This window comes from Bubalus bubalis, chromosome 5 (assembly GCF_019923935.1).
Source record: "Bubalus bubalis isolate 160015118507 breed Murrah chromosome 5, NDDB_SH_1, whole genome shotgun sequence".
NCBI classification, from domain to species: Eukaryota; Metazoa; Chordata; class Mammalia; order Artiodactyla; family Bovidae; genus Bubalus; species Bubalus bubalis.
This window is the reverse complement of record NC_059161.1, coordinates 128,728,281-128,748,446: the sequence shown is the minus strand read 5'-3', so window position 1 is coordinate 128,748,446 and position 20,166 is coordinate 128,728,281. Positions and strand designations below refer to the sequence as shown.

General features: G+C 51.8%; 1 protein-coding gene across 8 annotated transcripts in view; it reads right to left on the bottom strand.

Annotated features, from left to right (window-relative positions):
* The window catches only part of ANO1 (anoctamin 1), a 188,311-nt gene that overhangs the window by 92,958 nt on the left and 75,187 nt on the right, over window positions 1-20,166 (bottom strand). For 7 of the 8 annotated variants that reach the window (XM_044943801.2, XM_044943800.2, XM_044943802.2 and 4 more), the window contains one exon: window positions 2,926-3,098. In XM_044943801.2, the coding sequence (XP_044799736.2) occupies window positions 2,926-3,098 (173 nt within the window). Of the gene's footprint in view, window positions 1-2,925; window positions 3,099-3,506; window positions 3,602-20,166 lie in introns of those variants that run through there. The other variant, XM_044943804.2, reaches the window with a different exon arrangement.

Genomic DNA, 20,166 nt, shown 5'->3' with positions numbered 1-20,166 from the left:
TTAGGGTTTGTCACAGGATATGGACATTGTTCCCTGTGCCCTACAGTAGGACCTTGCTGTTATAAACCTGCATCTGCTAACCCCAGTCTCCCACTCCACCCTTCCCCTCCCCCTTGACAACCACAGCCTGTTCTCTATACCCAGAACCCAGTACATTCTTTAATTTGGCTTCTTACCTGGAGTTGGAGCTCCAGGAACTGAATTCACTCATTCGTGTGCGATAGATCAAGTCAGGGAATGTCTCAAGGATCATTCTAAGAGAACCTGCTATATTCACTTTTTCCAAAAGTGGGGAAAATGAAATCAGTGACCTGCAAAATTTCTTTCCATCTTGGGTCTCTCTGAATTTCAACTCCAATCTGGACATCACTCTGAAACACTTTTACTCCAAAAAAATTTAAATTAAATCACTCGCATTGCATATTAACTTATGGGCTAATTCCGTGATCCATAAACAGATCGTCTCCAACAGCAGATAAAGAGGACATGCTCTTATCTCCCAGGTAGGCAGATGCCAGCCTGTCTCCGGGGTGTCTGGACTTGTTGGGACACAGATTCAAGGCCACTGACAGTCCATAGTGTGAAGGAAGAAAGTAGAAACACTCAAAGATTAACACAAAGAAAACTTCATGAAATGAGTTGCACCCACTAATCTGGGCTCTAACTTTTGAGTTATCTCTTACACCTCTTTCTACAGGAACAAGGAAATGACCTTTACCCTTGAACTTGGGAATGAGAATGAGGAGAGGCACAGACAAGGAGGCTGGGGCAGGGTTTATTCTGATGGCCGATGTAAATGACGTTGACACCCCCAGGATGGGATGCAAGTCTGGGAACCGGATGGGGACTTTCTGAAAGCAGTCCACGCCCTCTGGGCTTCATCTGCAAGGAGCCGCCTTCGCTGGCTGACTCAGGGTAGTGAATGAACAACAATCATTGGCATGAGCAGTCTTGGGGATGCCCTGCGAGGCTCTCCCTGACACAGCGCCTGCCCAGCAGCACGGACAGGCCCCCGGCTCCTGGAGCTGCTGTGTCCAGCCTCCCTGAGGCCCTCTCTCTCCGGTGGGACACTGCTCAGCCTGCCTTCCTGTGGCCATGTGCCCCTGATTCACAGCCCTGCAAGCCCATCATACCTGGAACCTCCCCATAGTAAGAGCTGTATGCAAAGGAAAACTCACCAGTCTCCTCTGGGCTCATCTACTTGTTTCTGGACGGTGGAGACCTTGAAGGAAGGGCCGAGTGGCCTCTCTGCAGACTTTGTGGTTTGGGGGGAGTAGAGAGGGGAGTTCTAGACAGGGGTGGGCCATGGGTCCCTGAAGTAAAGCTCCAGAGCCCAGGAGCCATCTGTTAAGAGCTCCGTTTTTCGTTTCACAACCTGTCTCTCTCAAGTTGAATCTGGTCAACCTCTGGAATGTCTGTTTCTCTTCATTATCTTGGCTGCCACCCCTATCTTGTGCCTCCTAACCCGTGCACCCCTCCTTCCCACCTGGGAGTCTTCATATACGCCATTTCTTTGTACTGAAGGCCCCACCCCACCCAATTATGGATATAACCGGCCCCCTCTCCTCCAGAATGTTCGTCCCTCCAGCAGGCTGTCCCTGGAAACCCGCCTCCGTGTCTTGGCTCTTCCGAGCTCACCTCCCAGCTGGTTGGTGACACAAGACAGTCATCTGCCCTCCTCTGGCCCCTGCTTTTTCATCTGCAGGAACAACACCTACCCTCCATGGCTACCGAGAGAGTGAAATGAGTTAACACATGGCGACTGGCCCATCGTCCTGGAAGCATCCCTTGTCGCTGTCCTGGGTAACCTCCACTACTGCTCCTTGAGCCCCAGCTGGGCGGGGTCCCCTGCTCGTCCCCTCTGGGGGTGCCCAGGATCCCACAGGGCCCGGCACACAGCAGACATACACAGTGTGGGCTGAAGCGATAACCCCTAAGCTTCCAAGGCCACCACCAACAGCGGTCCCTAACACTCCCAGCATTTTGGAGCAGGCCCAGCTGTAAAAGACACCCCAAAGCACATGGGACCCCGGTTGTGATCTGAGGCTGGGGGTCTCTGCCTTTCCTGGAACACACGCCACCGGCACCTCCCTGGATGCTCCCACCGGACTCCGGCAGAGGCTAGAGAGGCAGGCAGGAATAACCCCGGACTTGGTCAGAGCAGAACAGGGCAGCTGGGGCTTCCGCATCTCCCGGGGAGGGGCCCGGGCGGTGCTTGGGGGAATGGGGGAGACAGGGGAGTCTATTTTCTGGCCCCAGAGCCAGCAGAGTCAGCAGGGCTCCCTGGCTGAGGCACTGGTCTCAGCCCTTTCCTCTTCTGGCAAACTTTGTTCCAACTTTAAGCCAAAACCCTCAGGGGCGAATTCTGACCTGGGATCAGAGGAGACCCCGCTAGGGTCTCGTGGTCACCTGGTGGGGTAGATGCTGGCCCACAGGCCTGGCTACCATCCAGGCCAGGCGCAAACGCGGGATTGGGGACCCGGGCCAGCGCGGAAAGACCGAGCGGCCCCGGCGCCTGCTGCCCGGGGTGTGGGGAGCTCCCAGGCCGGGCAACCAGCACGGAGGCGCGCGGCTGTGGCCCGAGGCTGACGGCGCGGTGGGGCCTTGAGGCTGCCACCCTGCCCGGGCGAGGCGGCTTCCCCACCCCCACCCGTTGCCCCAAATCGGCACCAACGGGAAGGGAGCGTCCCACCCGGGGCCCTAGCCGCGGGCTCGCTCTCGAGCTGGGGGCGAAGCGGCTGCGGGCGGGGACTCGGGGCCGAGGTGGGTGGGCGCGTGCCTGCGGCGGGGCCCACGTGCGCCGCTGGGCGCCCCCCAAGTGCCTAGAGCCCCGCGAACCCGGCGCCTCCCGTCCCGCCCTCCCCGGGCACGGCGCAGGTGCGCGGCCCTCCCTGGCGCTCGCGGCTGGCGGCCGCCCGCACTCACCGTGCCCTCGGACGGCAGGTAGCCGATGTCCTCGATGGCGCAGATGTTGATGATGTGGACGCTGCGGTCCTCGGCCGGGAGCGTCGAGTACTTCTCGTTGACCCTCATCACGGCCGCCTGTGCGCCGGGACCGCCGGGCGGCGCGCCCTCCCCATCCACGGCCCCGGCGGCCTCTGCAAGCGGACAGGCGGCGTTCGGGCGCGCTGGCTCGCAGGGGGCCGGGCCTCCCGCTCCGCCCGCCGCCCGCCGCCCGCCGCCCGCCGCCCGGCCCGGCCCCGGCCCCGGCCCCGCGCGCCGCGGTGCAGGAGAGCCCACCCTGCGGGTCCCGTGCCCGCTCGGGTCTGAACGCCCCGCCGGCTTCCTTCGCCTTCAAGAAAGATACCAGCGCTGTGCGCTCGCTTATGCCGGGGCGGCGTCCACGCGGGTCAGATTTTCCGTAGAAATTTAAACACAGGAAGAATGTATTCCATTCCTGCGGAGCCCCACCAAGTTTTATTTTTATCCGAGGAAAGTGCCCCTCGAGCTGCTTTTGAGGGAGGCCAGGGTGTCACAGCAGGGAGGGAACGTCCACTAGCCCCCACCTTCAAGAAAAGGCTCGGATTGTGGTAGTCCTGCTGCGGGTCACCTTGCAGCTGAGAGAGACACTTCTGAGGTTGGAGTCACTAATGCTCTCCCTGCTTCTTCCCGCTCCACCCCTGGCTGACTCCTGGTGGCCACTCAGCTCTCACCTCCTCCAGGGAGCCTCCCCTGCTTGCTGCATGCCCGCCCTGTCCAGCTCCTCCCCGGAGCCCCCACTTACCGAATATTTAGTACTTTTGTGCCCAAGCATGAGCAGAGTCTGGAACACAGTTCATCTTATTGAACCCACAGCCCGGTCCTCCTGTTGCAGAGGCGGCTGGGGGTTTCAGAGGCCAAGGAAGGTGGGTGGGTGCCTGCAGAGCTGCCTGCACTCCTTGTGTGATCTCTACTACCTCCCTGAGGGATGGGGAAGGTGGCTTTGATCTCTCTCCTCCCTGGGCTAGCAGGGGCCGGCCCCTGGTAGGTGTTCCTGGGTCATTTTTAGTCCTCCGTCCCTGCAGGAGGGGGATGAAGGTCTCCAGAGGCAGCCATGCTCCGGTTTAGCCTTTGGGGTTCACACTAGCAGCCCTGCCTAGTGGGGATGGTGTCTCCTTTTTTTCCTGCCTCTCCATCTCCCGTTTGTTCCTCTAGGTATGTACCGAATGCCACTTCCTCCAGAAAGCCACCCTGGACGGCCCCTCACTCAGGCCCAAGAGCGTGTCTGTACCTCGACGACAGCACCTTCTCTACTCCACTTGGTCTTAGTGGGTTTCTGCAGTCGCCGCTGTGACACAGTCCATGAGTCAGAGTCGGAACCGCTGAGCGACCAGCACTTTCACTGGTTTCATTTTCCATACAGCTGATGCTCAATAATTGCATGACCACTGAGGAGCATTCGGGGTCTACAGAAATGATGGCAAGCTGCCTTCTAAGGTCCTGGTGGCAGCAGCCTGTTTTGGCTTCAGGAATGGATTCTGGGATCGGACAGGATGGGGTGGGGGAGACGGGGTGGGGTCTGTTTCCGCTCTGGCACTGTCCAGCCCTGTGACCTTGGGCCAGTCTCCTTTAACCTCACGGAGCCTCTGTCTTCTCCCGTGAACGTCTAGCGTGTGTGAGCTCAGTCCTGGGCTGGGGGGGCGCTGGGCAGTGGCGGCCATGGTCAAGATCACTACTCCTGTCATCTTGTCATTGCCATGACCTTCTCCCCTCCCCCATTCAGGCTCAAGTCTGTCAATTTCTTGAACTTGGAGAAAAGCAAGAAGGTTACTCCATCCTTGGGCTGGCCTTGCCAACAGGAGCTGAGTGGCCCTAAAGGACTCGTTGCCTACTACACCTTGGACAGCTAGAGTTGGTTTGGAAAAGTGTGCTAGGCTGCCCAAAGCGCCATCAGAAACAGTTTTCCACGGTCTCTGCCACACCTGGGAGATCTTGCCCCTTAAAGTTGAAGTTTTTGAGATTGGGAAGACTCATCACACACACACACACAGAGGGTTATGTAACTTCATCCTTGTTGGTAAACCACCAAGACTGTGTAACCCTAATGTACCACCTTCCTAAATTTATTTTCAAGTGGCAAAGAGTCTTGCTGAAGTCTATGAGATATAGTTTGTGAAGAAAGAGTGAAAAGGTAATTCCTCAACTCTGGAGACATTGACATTTCCAAACATTTGGGAGGTGATGCTTGACCACTGACCCGGGATGGGCTCTGGGGCTTGTGCCTGACACCTGGGGGCTGCAGGGCGGGGACCGTGTCTTAGGCTGGGCAGCTCCCTGTGTCCTCCCAGGACAGCGCTCCCTGCGGCATCGCCTCAAAGGCTTTGTTTCTCCTCTTGTTTCTGTGGTTCATGCCTTCGCGTGTCCAAGCTATCTGCTTGCCTCTAGAGCGTCCCTTTCTCCGCTGCACATCAGTAGATGTCCCTGTTCTGCTCCCCTCCCTCATCCGTTTCCTCCTGCCCCCTCTCCTAGTCTTCCCAGGAGGATGGTGTAGAGGTGCTGCATCAAAAGGAGCCGAAGTGCCCAGAGCAGGTACAGGGATGTGTCAGCCGGGACCAACTCTGACTCCGGGCTGCTTATGGCCTGGACCAGGGGCGGGGGTGGGGTTGTGGTTCTTGGATCTGGGGATACCAGGGACCAAGAAGAAGTGAAAACAACATTCCCCTCAAATCAGGAAGGGGGGATGGGATTCTTCTAGAGAGATACCTCCAAAGTAGAAGGACTTCGCACGTGTACATGCTAAGTCGCTCCAGACTCTTTGCAACAACATGGACTGTATCCCGCCAGGCCCCTCTGTCCATGGGATTCTCCAGGCAAGAATACTGCAGTGGGTTGCCATGCCCTCCTCCAGGGGATCTTCCCGACTCAGGGATCGAACCTACATCTCTTATATCTCCTGCACTGGCAGGCAGGTCTTTACCACTAGTGACCCCCTGGGAAGCCCTGAAGGACTTTAAAGGCTGCCTTGTGTTCTGGTGATGGTTTCTCCTTCTGGGTTCGCTGCCTTCCGCTGTCTCACGGGCTGTCACATTGGGATTCTGTCTCTCCTCTGAGTCACTATTTGCTTATAAACAGATTTTCTAGATAAACTGTTGCATCAACTTTGCGTTTTCTTCTTTTTGACTCAGTGATTCTCACGGTTAAAAATCCACGGGGACTGGTTTCACCAGCAGGGTTAATTCTCATTCACGAGTTACTGAAACCCGGCCTCATTAACTTTTATTATGGGAAGATCTGGACCTCCCGGCTCGCTGTGTTCTGCCACCGTGCTGCCCTTTCCTGTCCCTGTGATGTCACCCACCATTGGGCACTTTCGGCTTTGCTGACATTTTTAATAGTCCCCAGGAGTGCAGGCACAAAGTGACAAGGGACTCAGGAGAGGAGACTTAGCACATGGCTGGCTGAGTGTCTCCTCTGTAAGAAGCTCTAGAGGGGCTCCTTTCCGCTTTGGAACATCAGTTTCATCTCCTGCATGTCGGGTGTGATCAAGAACATCTTGCCGTCTGCCTGCCTAGTGCACATGTCTGAGCCTTGCTGGGCGAGCAAATCAAGCTTTGCAGAGCAAGCAGAAGAGGGCATGGTGAGCCCAAGGCAGGGGTCACTCCCGCCAGGGTCTCTCTGATATGGTGCTCTGCCAGGATGGAGTGGGTGGGGATGGGGTTTCTCCACTTGGCTCTAAGCACAGCTGGAGCTGGACCGTAATTTGCCTGGGGGCGGTCCTGTGCCCCGTAGGATGCTCAGCAGCCTCCCTGACTCCCTCCCACCCCTCCCTCCCCAGTGTGACAACCAAACACATCTCCAGACATTGTCAGGTGTCCCCTGGGGGCAAAACCACTCCCTGTTGAGAACCCTGCTCCCAGGCATCAAAAGGGAGACCCAGGAGGTTGATCTTCCCACCTCTGTTTCTCTGATGAGGACGGAAGCCTAGCGAGGTCCTTGGCTTTTTATTAGAGTCTCATGAGGTGGGAGTTTGGGGTTGTTTTTAATAAAATACACAGATGCCTCCCCGCCCCCCAGAGCTGCTCTCATTTGGTGGAGGGGCTGGCAGAATGCAGGGCACGCCAGTCTGCCACGCCTGCTTGGGGAGCCATCTTCCCAGGATGGATCTCTGTGCTCGGTGGTGCTAAATAAATGCTGTTGAGTCATGGGCTTCCCGGGTGGGGAGAGGAGCATGGAAGGAGTGAGAAGCTCATGACTCAGGGCTATTGTGAGCACAGCCCCCCCCCATCCTCCGCTAGCTGGGCCCCTCGCCCCGCTCGCCTTGGAATATCCGGTGGGCAATCCCTGTAGAAAGAAATGAATGCCCTACAGGTATATGACCTAACCTGCTAAAACTGACTGGGATGTAATTATCCCCAGGGGAGACATGCCTGGAGCATTTATAACTGAGATATGGTGGGCGGGAGACTGGACCCCTGTCATTTCCTTCCCTCGAATGATGTCAGAACCCTGAGCAGAAGCTGGCGAGCTGCAGCTGGACGGGGACACTCTGCGGGCATGGAGTCTGCCAGCTCAGGGCTCTGGACCGCGGCCAAAGCATGAAGTTCTGTCTGGGGGATTTCCCCCGACAACGGAATCCATGGATGTTGTTTCCATCAGCGGGTTTTCAGACGTTAATCCAAGGCCTGCCTTTTGAGAATTCCTAGGAACTCTAAAAACACGCCCAGGGTAAGTTAGAACCCAGCCCCTCATCTCCTCCTGGAAGCCCTTCTGGCTTGACTGGCATTGCTCATCTCTGTTCTGCTGCCTCCTTCCAGGCACTCAAGCCCATTTCTGCTCCACCCTCCTCATGCCTTCTGCTTTATTTCTGCACTCTTCACCACCCCTCCTGTCTTTGGCACAATATAGATTTTCCTGTTTGTTTATTTATTTAACAAGCAGTGGGGCAGCACTTAGTACAAGCCAGAAGCGTGCTAAGCTCTCTGCAAACATCAACTCACATTCTTACAGTGATTACAACCAGCTGCAAGCGCATTCACACAGATGTATCCCCTCCCCAGCCCTGACCCCGCCTGGGGTCCTTTCTTTGGAGATTTGGGGAGAAGTCCAGACCAAGTTTCCAACAGTTCCTTCACACTGGTGATCCTACAGGTATCATGACCCAAATCCCCATGATGATGAAGCTTGAGCATCAGAAATCCCACCCACCAGGGATAGAAGGCAGGATACGACTGGGCCAGCCCGGGACCACCCTGCCCAGCAGAGTGTGGAGACTTTGCTCACAGTATGCTGATTGCCTGCTTCTTAAAATGAAAGCCCCATCCAAAGGCCTAATGCTCCTTCTTGGGGCTTGAAAGAATGAAATAGCTTCAGCCTGTCCTGCTCTGAGTAGCAGCCATTTCCTTTCATCAATGTTCCCCAAGAGAATAAAAGATTTCCAAGTGCCACACACAGGTCGCTCTCATCTGGGCTCACACCACACTAGGTGAGCTTTCAGGATTGTGGAGCCCCTGAGAGATGAGAACGAGGTGCTCCGGGCAGAAGATGGCGTGAATCCCCAGTCTGCAGAGCTGGGATGTTGCTCAGCCAGTGCCCTTGGAGTGTGTGAACCCAGAGAGTTGCTCTCACCCACACAGCCCAGCCGCCTGCCTCTTCCACACGCACGCGTGCACGTGTCGAAGTGCATCACACACGCATTATTGCCTCCTGCGTTCAGTGGCCACACACAACCCTCTATTTCCCTAAAGACCCTTATGTCACAGCCTAGGTTGTCTACCTGAGTCTCCTTCTAGGGCGGATCCTCTTGGACTACCCTGTGTGACCTCACATGGCTTCCCCAAAGATCAAGCAAAACCAGAAATCCTTGGACGGAAGACCAGGCTTAGCTGTCGTTATGGGAAGATCCTGGAGCTTTCCTGTGAGATTCCAGAGTCAGAATAAAAGATCTGGGTTTTTGTGGGGCCATGACCTTTCCCAGGAAAGCTCGCTGTTCCTGTCGTTGTGCCTTCGCTTGTGAGTGGTTCAGTGCAGAGCTTCTGTTTTGTGTCACGACCTCCGCTAGGTCCAGAGCCTCCATCCTCTGCTAGGTCCAGAGCCTCCATCCTGCAGCCGAGCTGCTGGGCTGCAAGCTTCACTTGGGTACAAGCTCACTGCGTCCAGTGTTCTGGGGCTTGCCTGGTTGGACACCTAGCCCAAAGCAAAGACCGGATGTTTTGGGGAGGTGTGAAAGAGCATATGAACAGGGGCACCAGCTCTTCCTGTCCCAGTGCTGGTGATCAGAACTTTGAACTTCCTCTGGGTTTGGCACCCTGGAACTCATCCTCCTGGTGTAACTTTCTGGCGCACTAAAGGAGTAGATTTTAGAGCCTTATGCAACAGCACGGTCCAGTAGGAACGTGATGTGAACCACTGGCAATTTGCAATACTGAAATAGCTACGCAATATTTCAGTTGCTAAGTCATGTCCGACCCTTTGCAACTGCATGGACTGCAGCACGTCAGGCTTCCCTGTCCTTAACTATCTCCCAGAGTTTGCTCAAATTCATGTCCATTGAGTCAGTGATGCTCTCTAACCATCTCATCCCCTGCTGTATTACAAGAATAAAAATCATCAGGGGAAACTGATAAAATACCGTATGTAGTTTGTTCCATAAAATGTTATCTTTTCAACATGTGATCTGTATAAAAACTTTTGAAGAGCTAGTTGACATTCTTTTTGTCCCATAAGAATTCGAAATCTAATGTGTGTTTCATGCGTGCGCAGCATATCCCAGTTCAGACAAGCCCTGTTTCAAGGGCTTGAACAGCCCAGCTACGAAGCCTTTTCTTATTATGCCGGACAACTGTGTTGGATGGCTGTTATTTCTGCTTTATGTTTTCTGTGTTTTCTAAGATTTCTGCAATGAACACAAATTAGTTTTATCACCAGGAAAAGGGAGACTATTATGAAAACTTTGACATACCATACAGCCTGTGGGGTTCTATCAGACCCTTTTGATTGTTTGAGGAAAAATGGCCACTTTAGAAAACCACCTTTGTTAAGGGCCAATTGGAGACACATTCCTAAAATATTTTGACAGTTAGTCTTTAATTACAAACCTATCTGATTACATGGCTGGCCACACAGGCTTTTTAGTGGAGGAGGAAAGAGAACTCTCTATTTCCAGACCTGAAAGGCATCATCTGACCCACCGGAGGGCATCCTCCGTGGCCCTCAAGCTAAGCACCAGTTCAGCCACGTGTGAGCTGTCTGTGCCCACTACCTGAGCATGGGAGCAGATGTTGTCTGAGATGCTGGCCCAGAGCATGGGGTGGGATGTCTTCTCTTGCTGCCCAGAGGACTCCTCGACCCTTGGGCTCCTGGCCCCTGGCTCTTCTGATAGCACTGCCTGGGCTGAAGGGGGGAGGGGTCTTTCATTCACTCACCCATGACTTACCCACTTCTTCATTCACTCACTCATTGATTCATCTGTTCACTCGTTCACTCATTCATCATTCGCGCACTCATTCATTCAGATCACTCACTCATTCACTCACTTGCTCATTCACAGATGCGCTCATTCATTCGTTCATCCGTCCACTCACACGCTTGCCCATCCCTGCACTCATCCTCTGGTTGCCTACCCCGTCCATCCATTTCTGTTTCTCTCTGCAGATTTCACCCCACCCCCCACCCACTGCATAATTCCCTTCATTGTCTCCTTTCTTGCCTGCCCCACCCCTTCTCTTGGCTAGAATGTCAGCTCCGGGCTATTTTGTTGTGATTCATTCAGTGACTTCAGATTTCCGTGCCTGAAAATGACACCAGAAAGTAAGCCACGAGGACCGAAGGCAAAGGAACAGAACTGAGCCAGTCGTTCAGTGAGTGTGGGCCCCGAAGCATTTTCTATTAAGATGTAAAATATTTGGAGGAAGGGAGAGAGTGAGAGAGAGGAATGTCTGTGTAACCCACGAGGAATTCACTTGGCCCCTTCAACCTCTGCGCACGCACGCATGCACGCACGCACGAGCACACACACATACGGTCACACAGAGACCAACTCATCCTAAAGCATTAAAAATGGGCCCACAGTGTGTAACCTCCCTCTGAGGCAGGAGGTAGATGGGCCACCCACCCCGGAAAGCAGCTGACGTTCATTCCCTGTGGACAGAAACTCCAAAATATCAATTGTATGACAACCGAAAGAGGAGGCTGGGCCCTGCCCTGATAAAAGATAAGAGACCACAAATTTCTCATTCTCAAAGTCAAGAAGCCCTTCCCAACTAGAAAGTTCCTTGGAGGTCAGAGAGGGGACACCACCCTACAGTAAGTGATGTCAACTAGCCATAGGCCACTTCACCAGAATCCATTTCGGCTGAGAGAGGCTCACGCACACGTGGGAGGTTCCTGAGGTAAACCAAATACGGACTCAGAACCCGGCAAAGCAAGATGATTGGCCAAAGGAAGTGAAGTGAAGTCACATGTCTGACGCTTAATGACCCCATGGACTGTAGCCCACCAGGCTCCTCCGTCCATGGGATTTTCCAGGTAAGAGTACTGGAGTGGATTACCATTTCCTTCTCCAGGGGATCTTTCCAACCCAGGATTGAACCTGTGCCTCCCGCATTGCAGGCAGACACTTTACCATCTGAGCCACCAGGGACGCCCCAAAGGAAACCCAGAAGCGATGCCCCATAAAAGTGATTCAAACCACCACAAGGGCACAACTCTCCCTGTGAGTTGCCCTGTGTGTCTACATATGTACAGTACTCTTTTTCCTTCTGATAAACACTTGTTTCTCTACTTTTCATCTTTGTGGGAATTCTTTTCTGCAAAGCCAAAGGGCCAGGGCCTTGTCGCTGACCACTGGTCTAGTGGCTAGAATCTGGGGCTCTCACCACTGTGGCCTGACCTCAACCTCTGGCTGGAAACTGATGCCTCACTTCAAGCCACTTCAGGCCGAGGCCACGGAGGTCACGTCCTCACACTTACATGGTCCACCCAGAAGTTCATCCCCACCGCAACCCAGATCCTCCAGGATCTGCAGTCCTGCAGATCTCAGAGGGCCCAGGCCCGCCCCTTCTGTGGTGCCTGCACCCCGGCCTACAACACCATCACTTCCCAAAGCGGTGCCTGAGAGCCAGTTTCTCTGCTTGGAGTGTGAGAATTATTACATCTGAAATCAGGCTTTATGGAAAACCAAATGTCTTCTTTTTCGCCCCCTGCCCTGGTGAAGCTCCAATACTTTGGCCACCTGATGTGAAGAGCTGACTGCTTGGAAAAGACTCTGATGCTGGAAAAGACTGAGGGCAGGAGGAGAAGGGGGCAAAAGGGGATGAGATGGTTGGATGGCATCATTGACTCAATGGACATGAGTTTGAGCAAACTCTTGGAGTTAGTGAAGGACAGGGAAGCCTGGCATGTTTCAGCCCTTGGTTTCCCAAAGAGTCAGACACGACTGAACAGAACAACAACAACAACTCCTTCCACCCACCCTTACGTGGCAGGAGAACCCGTTGGAGGAGGAATTTTTAATTAATTGATGTCTTATTCCACAATTCTATTCTCAGGGCAAGTTCCTTGAGGTGTTTATAACCATTCACTTTTCCCTCCTGCTTGGACTGCAAGGAGATCCAACCAGTCCATTCTGAAGGACATCAGCCCTGGGATTTCTTTGGAAGGAATGATGCTAAAGATGAAACTCCAGTACTTTGGCCACCTCATGCGAAGAGTTGACTCATTGGAAAAGACTCTGATGCTGGGAGGGGTTGGGGGCAGGAGGAGAAGGGGACGACAGAGGATGAGATGGCTGGATGGCATCACCGACTCGATGGACATGAGTTTGAGTGAACTCCAGGAGTTGGTGATGGACAGGGAGGCCTGGCATGCTGCAATTCATAGGTCGCAAAGAGTCAGACACGACTGAGCCATTGAACTGAACTGAACTTCCTCCCTATTTGGCAGAGAGGCTGACCTCTGACCTCAGCCCCAGACCCCTCCTCTTCCTGGAGAAGTCACTCCTGGCTCCTTCCAGCCCCTTTCAAAAGAGAAAGCCCACCTGGTCCTTTGTTGGGGAGGACATCAGTGCTCCCAATTCCTTTTGTTAGGCAGTTAGAATAGAAAAAAGGAGTCCAAGATGGTGGTTAGAGGAAGCTGTGATTAGAAGAACCGTGCAGAGCACAAACAAAGAATGGGAAAGCCCACAAAAAGGGGCACCGCAGGCTACAGCGAGAATCTCCAGGGGAAGGCATGCCCAGCACACCCCTTTGCCTGATTGGCCTTGAACACATGCCTTATTTATATTCCCTTCCCTGATTGGTCTACAAGCCCTATTTTGCCTGGGACAGAACCAATCAGGGCTCGGGAACGCTTAGGGGCGGGAACAAAGGACATAAAAAGGGAGACCTAGCCAGAGTGGAACCACTCCCATGGGGGTTGGTCTGCTCTCATGTCTTGAGCGTGTACTACTTGCTGCTTGCTTAGCAAATCTTGCCTGCCTGAACTGTCCTGGGCTGTCCTTTCAATTCTTTGCTAGGATGAGAAAAGAACCGAGGGAAAAACACCGACCTGATAATTTCAAAAGGAAAACAAGGGGGACAAAAGACTCCAGATGGTGTCCTGAGATGGGTCCAGGCCCTTGTGAGCAGATGCACGTCAATCGCTTTGTGAGGAAAAGTGTATTGAGGGGGCGCTCTGCCATCCAGGGGGAGACGAAACCACTCGGCCCCCCAGCCTGAGAACGGACACGGGCCTGTGGCTTTGGGCTGTGGCTCTGGCACACATCCCCCTGCCTCGGAGCTGGATGGACCTCTGCGGCTGCGCGACATCTGCGGTCAGCTTGCAAGGGAGGAACCAGGTGGCAGACCCCACCTCCTTCTCCCATCATAGCCTTGTGGACTTCTGGGACCGTAAGAGGAGACCGCTCTTCCTCAGATGAGGTCTGGATCTCCTCTCCGTGGCCAGACACTTGCTAATGGCTTCACAGGAGTGACCTTTCCCCCTCGGGTCCCTGCTCAGGCATCACCTTTCCAGAAGGCCTTCCCCATCCCTCAACCCCGCCCCTTTGCTAACCCTAACTCCTTTTCTCCTGTAACCACCTGAATGTCTGCATTGCAGCCCTAAGCTATTCATTGAGGCAGCAAATCTCATGAGAACAGGCAAACTACTGATCTATTCCATGCAATTTTTGTTACTGTTCAGTGTCTCAGTCGTGTCCGACTCTCTGCGACCCCATGGACTGCAGCACGCCAGACTCCCCTGTCCTCCACTGTCTCCTGGAGCTTGCTCAAACTCATGTCCACTGAGTCGGTGATGCCATCCAGCCATCTCATCCTCTGTCATCCCCTTCTCCTCCTGCCCCCAATCTCTCCCAGCATCAGAGTCTTTTCCAATGAGTCAACTCTTCACATGAGATGGCCAAAGTATTAGAGTTTCAGCTTCAGCATCAGTCCTTCCAATGAACACCCAGGACTGATCTCCTTTAGGATGCACTGGTTGGATCTCCTTGCAGTCCAAGGGACTCTCAAGAGTCTTCTCCAACACCACAGTTCAAAAGCATCAATTCTTTGGTGCTCAGCTTTCTTCACAGTCCAACTCTCACATCCATACATGACCACTGAAAAAACCATAGCGTTGACTAGACAGATCTTTGTTGGCAAAGTAATATCTCTGCTTTCACTATGCTATCTAGGTTGGTCATAACTTTCCTTCCAAGAAGTAAGTGTATTTTAATTTCATGGCTGCAATCACCATCTGCAGTGACTTTGGAGCCCCCCAAAATAAAGTCTGACACTGTTTCCACTGTTGCCCCATCTATTTCCCATAAAGTGATGGGACCAGATGCCATGATCTTAGTTTCCTGAATGTTGAGCTTTAAGCCAACTTTTTCACTCTCCTCTTTCACTTTCATCAAGAGGCTTTTTAGTTCCTCTTCACTTTCTGCCATAAGGGTGGTGTCATCTGCATATCTGAGGTTATTGATATTTCTCCCAACAATCTTGATTCCAGCTTTGACAATTACTAAAGTGTAAATGACTTTTTCTTCCCACATACTTTTACTAAATGAACAGAGCAACCAGCATCAGGCCCACAGACATCTGGGGATCGGGGAAGTGGAGGAAGGGAAAAAACTTCTCATGGCAAAGGGAAAGGGAAGAAAAGTTAGAGAGAAGAGGGAAAAAGGAAAACCTTTATTTTCTGTTGGTCTGACCTGGACCCATTCTTTCATGGACCACTGCCTCAACTCTGGAGGTCAGTGTAAACAGGGAGGGACCCACATCTGTCTGACCTCTAGGGGCAATTTTAAAGCTCATCTCAATCCAGGGCATCCCGCTGAAAAATCTCTCCAGAGCAGAAATAGGACCAAGAACAGAGAAAAAGTGCCGAGGCCCAACAAAGGGCTCACGATGGGGATGAGGAACCTCTTTCTCAGATAAGCATCTGGACTTAAAGAAGTGTTCCTTCTCATCTGTGGGGCTGAGGTCAGAGAACCAGCCCTGGGGGCGGGAGGTGGGTGGGAGAGAGGCGAAGGAGCCACATAGGGGTCTTCCCAACAGACGGACAATGGATGGTGCCCGAAGCATGGTCATGCTTCTGCTCTGTGGATACAGGCTGCGAGACCCTGCCCTGGCCCTGATCTACCCCCCAGGCTGGGGCTCCAACCCCCCTCACCCTCCCACCTCCCCCGCCACAGCATGATCTCTGGAGCAGGAAGGGCTCTGCCTGGCATTTCAGAAGCCTCCTTCCTTCAACAAGTGATAAATCTGCCAGGTACCCGTCGTGGGAACAGCCTCCCTCTGTGTGCTGGGAAAGTGCTCCCCACCTGCATGCACCAATCCACTTCCAAAGCGTGGAGACTTCCAGTAAAGAAGGAGGAATGAGGAAGGGAGTGGAAGAAAAAAAAAAAAGAAGAAATAAACAGGAGAACAAGGGAAATAAAGAGAACACAAGATTCCCGGAGGCGTAAAGACCTGCATCTCAGAGAAGAGGGGTGGGAAAGCCCTGAGGTCAGAGTCAGGACCCCGCCCCCATGCCATATTAAATATAGTTACTGTGGTGGGTGGACTTTGATTTGTCAAAGAGCCACCAAAAGAAGGGGAAAAAGATGTGCTATGAGCTGGTCATATTTCTCCAGAACCAAGGGGTTTCCAAAGCCCAGGGTGGGTGGGTACAGAATGCCCGATTTTCATTATCACATGTAACAAGACACCAAGAAAGTGGCAGGTGAGACGCTTGGGGGAGGCTGGGCTTCCCAGCAAAGGGTAAAAATGCCAGGTGGTGTGGTAAGACTTGCGTTAGCATAACTGTAATCTTATCTTTGAGAAAGGCAAGACTCGCTCAGCTAAAATCCCATTCCTGCTGCCAGGCTACTTGGCAGGAACTTGCTGGGATTAGAGGGGCTGAAGGCTCCTGGTGCCTCCTCCCTCCCACCCCCTGCCCCCCGACCCCCTCAACGAACATAGCACCAGGCACACTGGGCCTGTGGCAGTGACTGCCCAGGGAAGTTCAGTGTCTTGGCTACTGTTTAGGTCAGGTTTCACATTCTGAGATTCTCAACTGCCCCCAAGGGCTCGGGGAGCAGCTGGGTTTGGGACCCACCTGGTCTCAGGGGAGCAGACAAGCACGCAGGTGACCGTGGTGCCGTGGGACCAGTAACCCTTTATGGAAAAAGTGCAGAGTCCACAGGAGCCCCGTGGAGGGGACGCGGATGGAGCCCCAGAGGGAGGGCGGTTTCCGGACCCTCTGCCCACCTTGCTCCAGCCTGATCCCTTCAGGACCATGCGCATGTGTTCCCGGGACTCTGCCTTTGCTTGCAAGATTGGGAAATGTCTTTAGGGTCTTCTGGAAGATAGGTCCTTGGGGAAGGATATCTGAAGCACACACCTGTCCTTGGCAGATGTTTATAAATCTCTCGAGCACTCGACACAGTGAAAGATTCTCATCCTGATTCAGTTCTGAATTCAGGGCCCACCGCATCTTCTTACTTAAAGAAGAAAAAGTCATGTCTGTCATCTCAAAGTACTCTTGGCTGCATTCCCTGTGGCTCATCCTCACACAAAGTCTATGAGATACACGGCACAGGTATCATCAGACCCATTTTGTAGACGGCAAAACTGAAGCCTCAACAGATCCAGTGACCCACTCAAGGTCACACATTGGAAGCAGCAGAGGTAGGGACCCTCCCCTGACCACTTGAGCCCAAGAGCAGGCTTCCGTCCCTGCTGTCAGTCTAAAATGCCAACTCTCACAGCCACACGGTGTGCACGCCCCTCAAAGGCATAAAAGGATCTGCAGGAGGCAGCTGGTAAGATGCAGAATGGGAACTCTGCTTCTGGCCACAGCAGTGTAGTGACTGTGTCAGAGTCATTCTTCTGCCAAGGACAACTGTGGAAACTGGAAAAAAACAACCAGAAAACCTCTAGGCATTGAGAGAACTTGGAGGACAACCGAGGCAGACAGGACTCAAGGGCTAAGATCCCAGAGAGGAGGAGGCCATGGAGAACCGGGCTCAACATTCTGCTCAGTCTGTTTCCAAGTTGTTCACGCACAAGGCTGAGCAGCTGAGAACGGAGGCAGAGAGTGACAGCTAAGAGGATGCAAAGGCAGTCAGAGATGTGGGCAGTTTCTTGATTCTGGGAAAGCAAAAACTGCAGCTCAGGGCTCACCAAAGAGGCCGGGGTGGGGTGGGGTGTTTCTGGTAAACTATCCAGGTTTCAGACACGAACCCCCAAAGGCTGAAACATTCCAGAGGGAGACCAGCCTTCCCAAATCCTGAAGTCCAGCCTAAGTCACCTCCATCGCTGATAGGAACGAGCCAAAGAACCTAAAACCCTCTCTGGGAGAAGCAAACGTCATTCAGAGCCACCCCATTTTTCACACATAATATCCAGGAGTCAATGAGACATTACCGCAAGTGCCAGGAAGCAGGGTCAAACCATTAAAAATCAAGCAATATAAACAAAGGAGTCAGAAGAGAAGAGTTCAACCCAGAATTTTCCACAATGCTGACAGATATCAGGCCACCTTTAATTATAAGTGTGGGAAGCTCTATCAACCTCAAGTGGAGGCATACAAAGAGAACCACAGGTAACTACAGGCACACCTTGCTTTATTGTACTTCACTTTATCATACTTTGCAGACACTGCATTTTTTTTTTTTTTTTTTTTTTACAAGTTGAAGGTCTGTGGCAACCCTGCGTTGAGCAAGTTTCTCAGCCCCATTTTCCCAACAGCATTTGCTCACTCTGTGTCTCTGTATCACATCTTGGCTATTCTTAGAATATTTCAAGCTTTTCCATTATTCTTGTGTTTGGTATGGTGACCTGTGATCAGTGACCTTTGGTGGTACTATTGGAAAAAGATTATGACTTGTTGAAGGCTCAGATAATGGTTAGCAGTTTTTAACATTAAAGTATTTCTTATGAGTAAAACAAATATTTATTAAAGTAATCAGGAAATACTAGAAAGAAGAAAGCACTTAGAAAATAACTTTTGACACTTTTGCTTTTTACTTCATATATGTTAGTTCCATGAAATAAAATGTTAAAAAATTTTTAATTGAATGACTGTGGTTGTTTTAGTCTTTAAGTAGTGCTAAAAGAGCTGGACACGACTGAGCGACTTCACTGTCACTTTTCACTTTCATGCATTGGAGAAGGAAATGGCAACCCACTCCAGTGTTCTTGCCTGGAGAATTCTGGGGACGGGGGAGCCTGGTGGGCTGCCGTCTATGGGGTCACACAGAGTCAGACACGACTGAAGTGACTTAGCAGCAGCAGTGTCTGACTCTTTTGTGATCCTGTGGACTGTAGCCCGCCAGGTTCCTCTCTCCATGGGATTTTCCAGGTAAGAATGCTGGAGTGGGTTGCCATTTCCTTCTCCAGGGGATCTTCCTGACCCAGGGATTGAACCCACGTCTCCTGCATTGGCAGGCAGATTCTTTACCACTGAGCAACCCGGGATAGTTGATAGTAAATCAAAATATGTACATTGTTTTTTAAGACATAATGCTCTTTCACTCTTAAAAGACTATATTATAGAATAAACACAGTTTTAAAATGCATTGGGAAACCGAAAAATTCATGTGACTCACTTTATTGTGATATTTACTTTATTGCAGTTGCCTGGAACCAAACCTATAACATCTCTGAGGTGTGCCCGCATATAATAGTGAAACTGCTGAGGACAAGGGACAAGGCAAAAAGTTCTTAAAAGCAGCCAGAGGTGCTTTTATTGGTCAAAAGATCAATAATAAGGTTAATGGCTAACACTTCCACAGGAACAATGGGAGCCAAAGACAATAGAAAGGCATATTTAAATTGCTGAAAGAAAACAACAGCCCACTTGGGATTTTATATCCTAAGTATCTTTCAAGGTGGGCTGTAAACATATGGAAGATCTAAATGGAAAATAAACTTGCTCATGATGCCACGGAAACACAAAGAAAAGAAAATATTCTTAAAGTATTACTACAGGTATTTTTTTCTATGAATAAAGACTGGATTTAAAGTTGATTTGGGGGTTATGCATCCAGTCCCATTACTTCATGGCAAATAGATGGGGGAAAGTGGAAACAGTGACATTTTATTTTCCTGGGCTCCAAAACCACTGTGGATGGTGACTGCAGTCAAGAAATTAAAAGACACTTGCTCCATGGAAGAAAAGCTATGACAAACCTAGATAGCATATTAAAAAGCAGAGACATCACTTTGCCATCAAAGGTCCATATGGTCAAAGCTATAGTCTTCCCAATAGTCATGTAAAGATGTGAGAATTAGATAAAGACGGCTGAGTGTCGAAGAATTGATGCTTAAAATTGTGGTGCTGGAGAAGACACTTGAGAGTACCTTGAACAGCAAGGACATCAAACCAGTCAATCCTAGAGGAAATCAACCCTGAATACTCACTGGAAGGGCTGCTGCTGAAGCTGAAGCTCCATTAATTCAGCCACCTGATGAGAAGAGCCGACTCACTGGAAAAGACCCTGATGCTGGGAATGGTTGAATGCACAGGACAAGATGAGATGGTTAGATAACATCACAGACTCAGTGGACATGAGTTTGAGCAAACTCTGGGAGATAGTGAAGGACAGAGAAGCTTGGTGTGCTACAGTCCCTGGGATCACAAAGAGTTGGACACAACTGAGCAACTGAACAATGACAAATAAAGATTTATGAAATAAGTTTAAAAAAGAAAAGACTGAAGGTGGAATAAAGATGTCTTCTGATGAAGGAAAACTAAGAGAATTAATTGTCTTCAGGTCTGCTTGGAAAT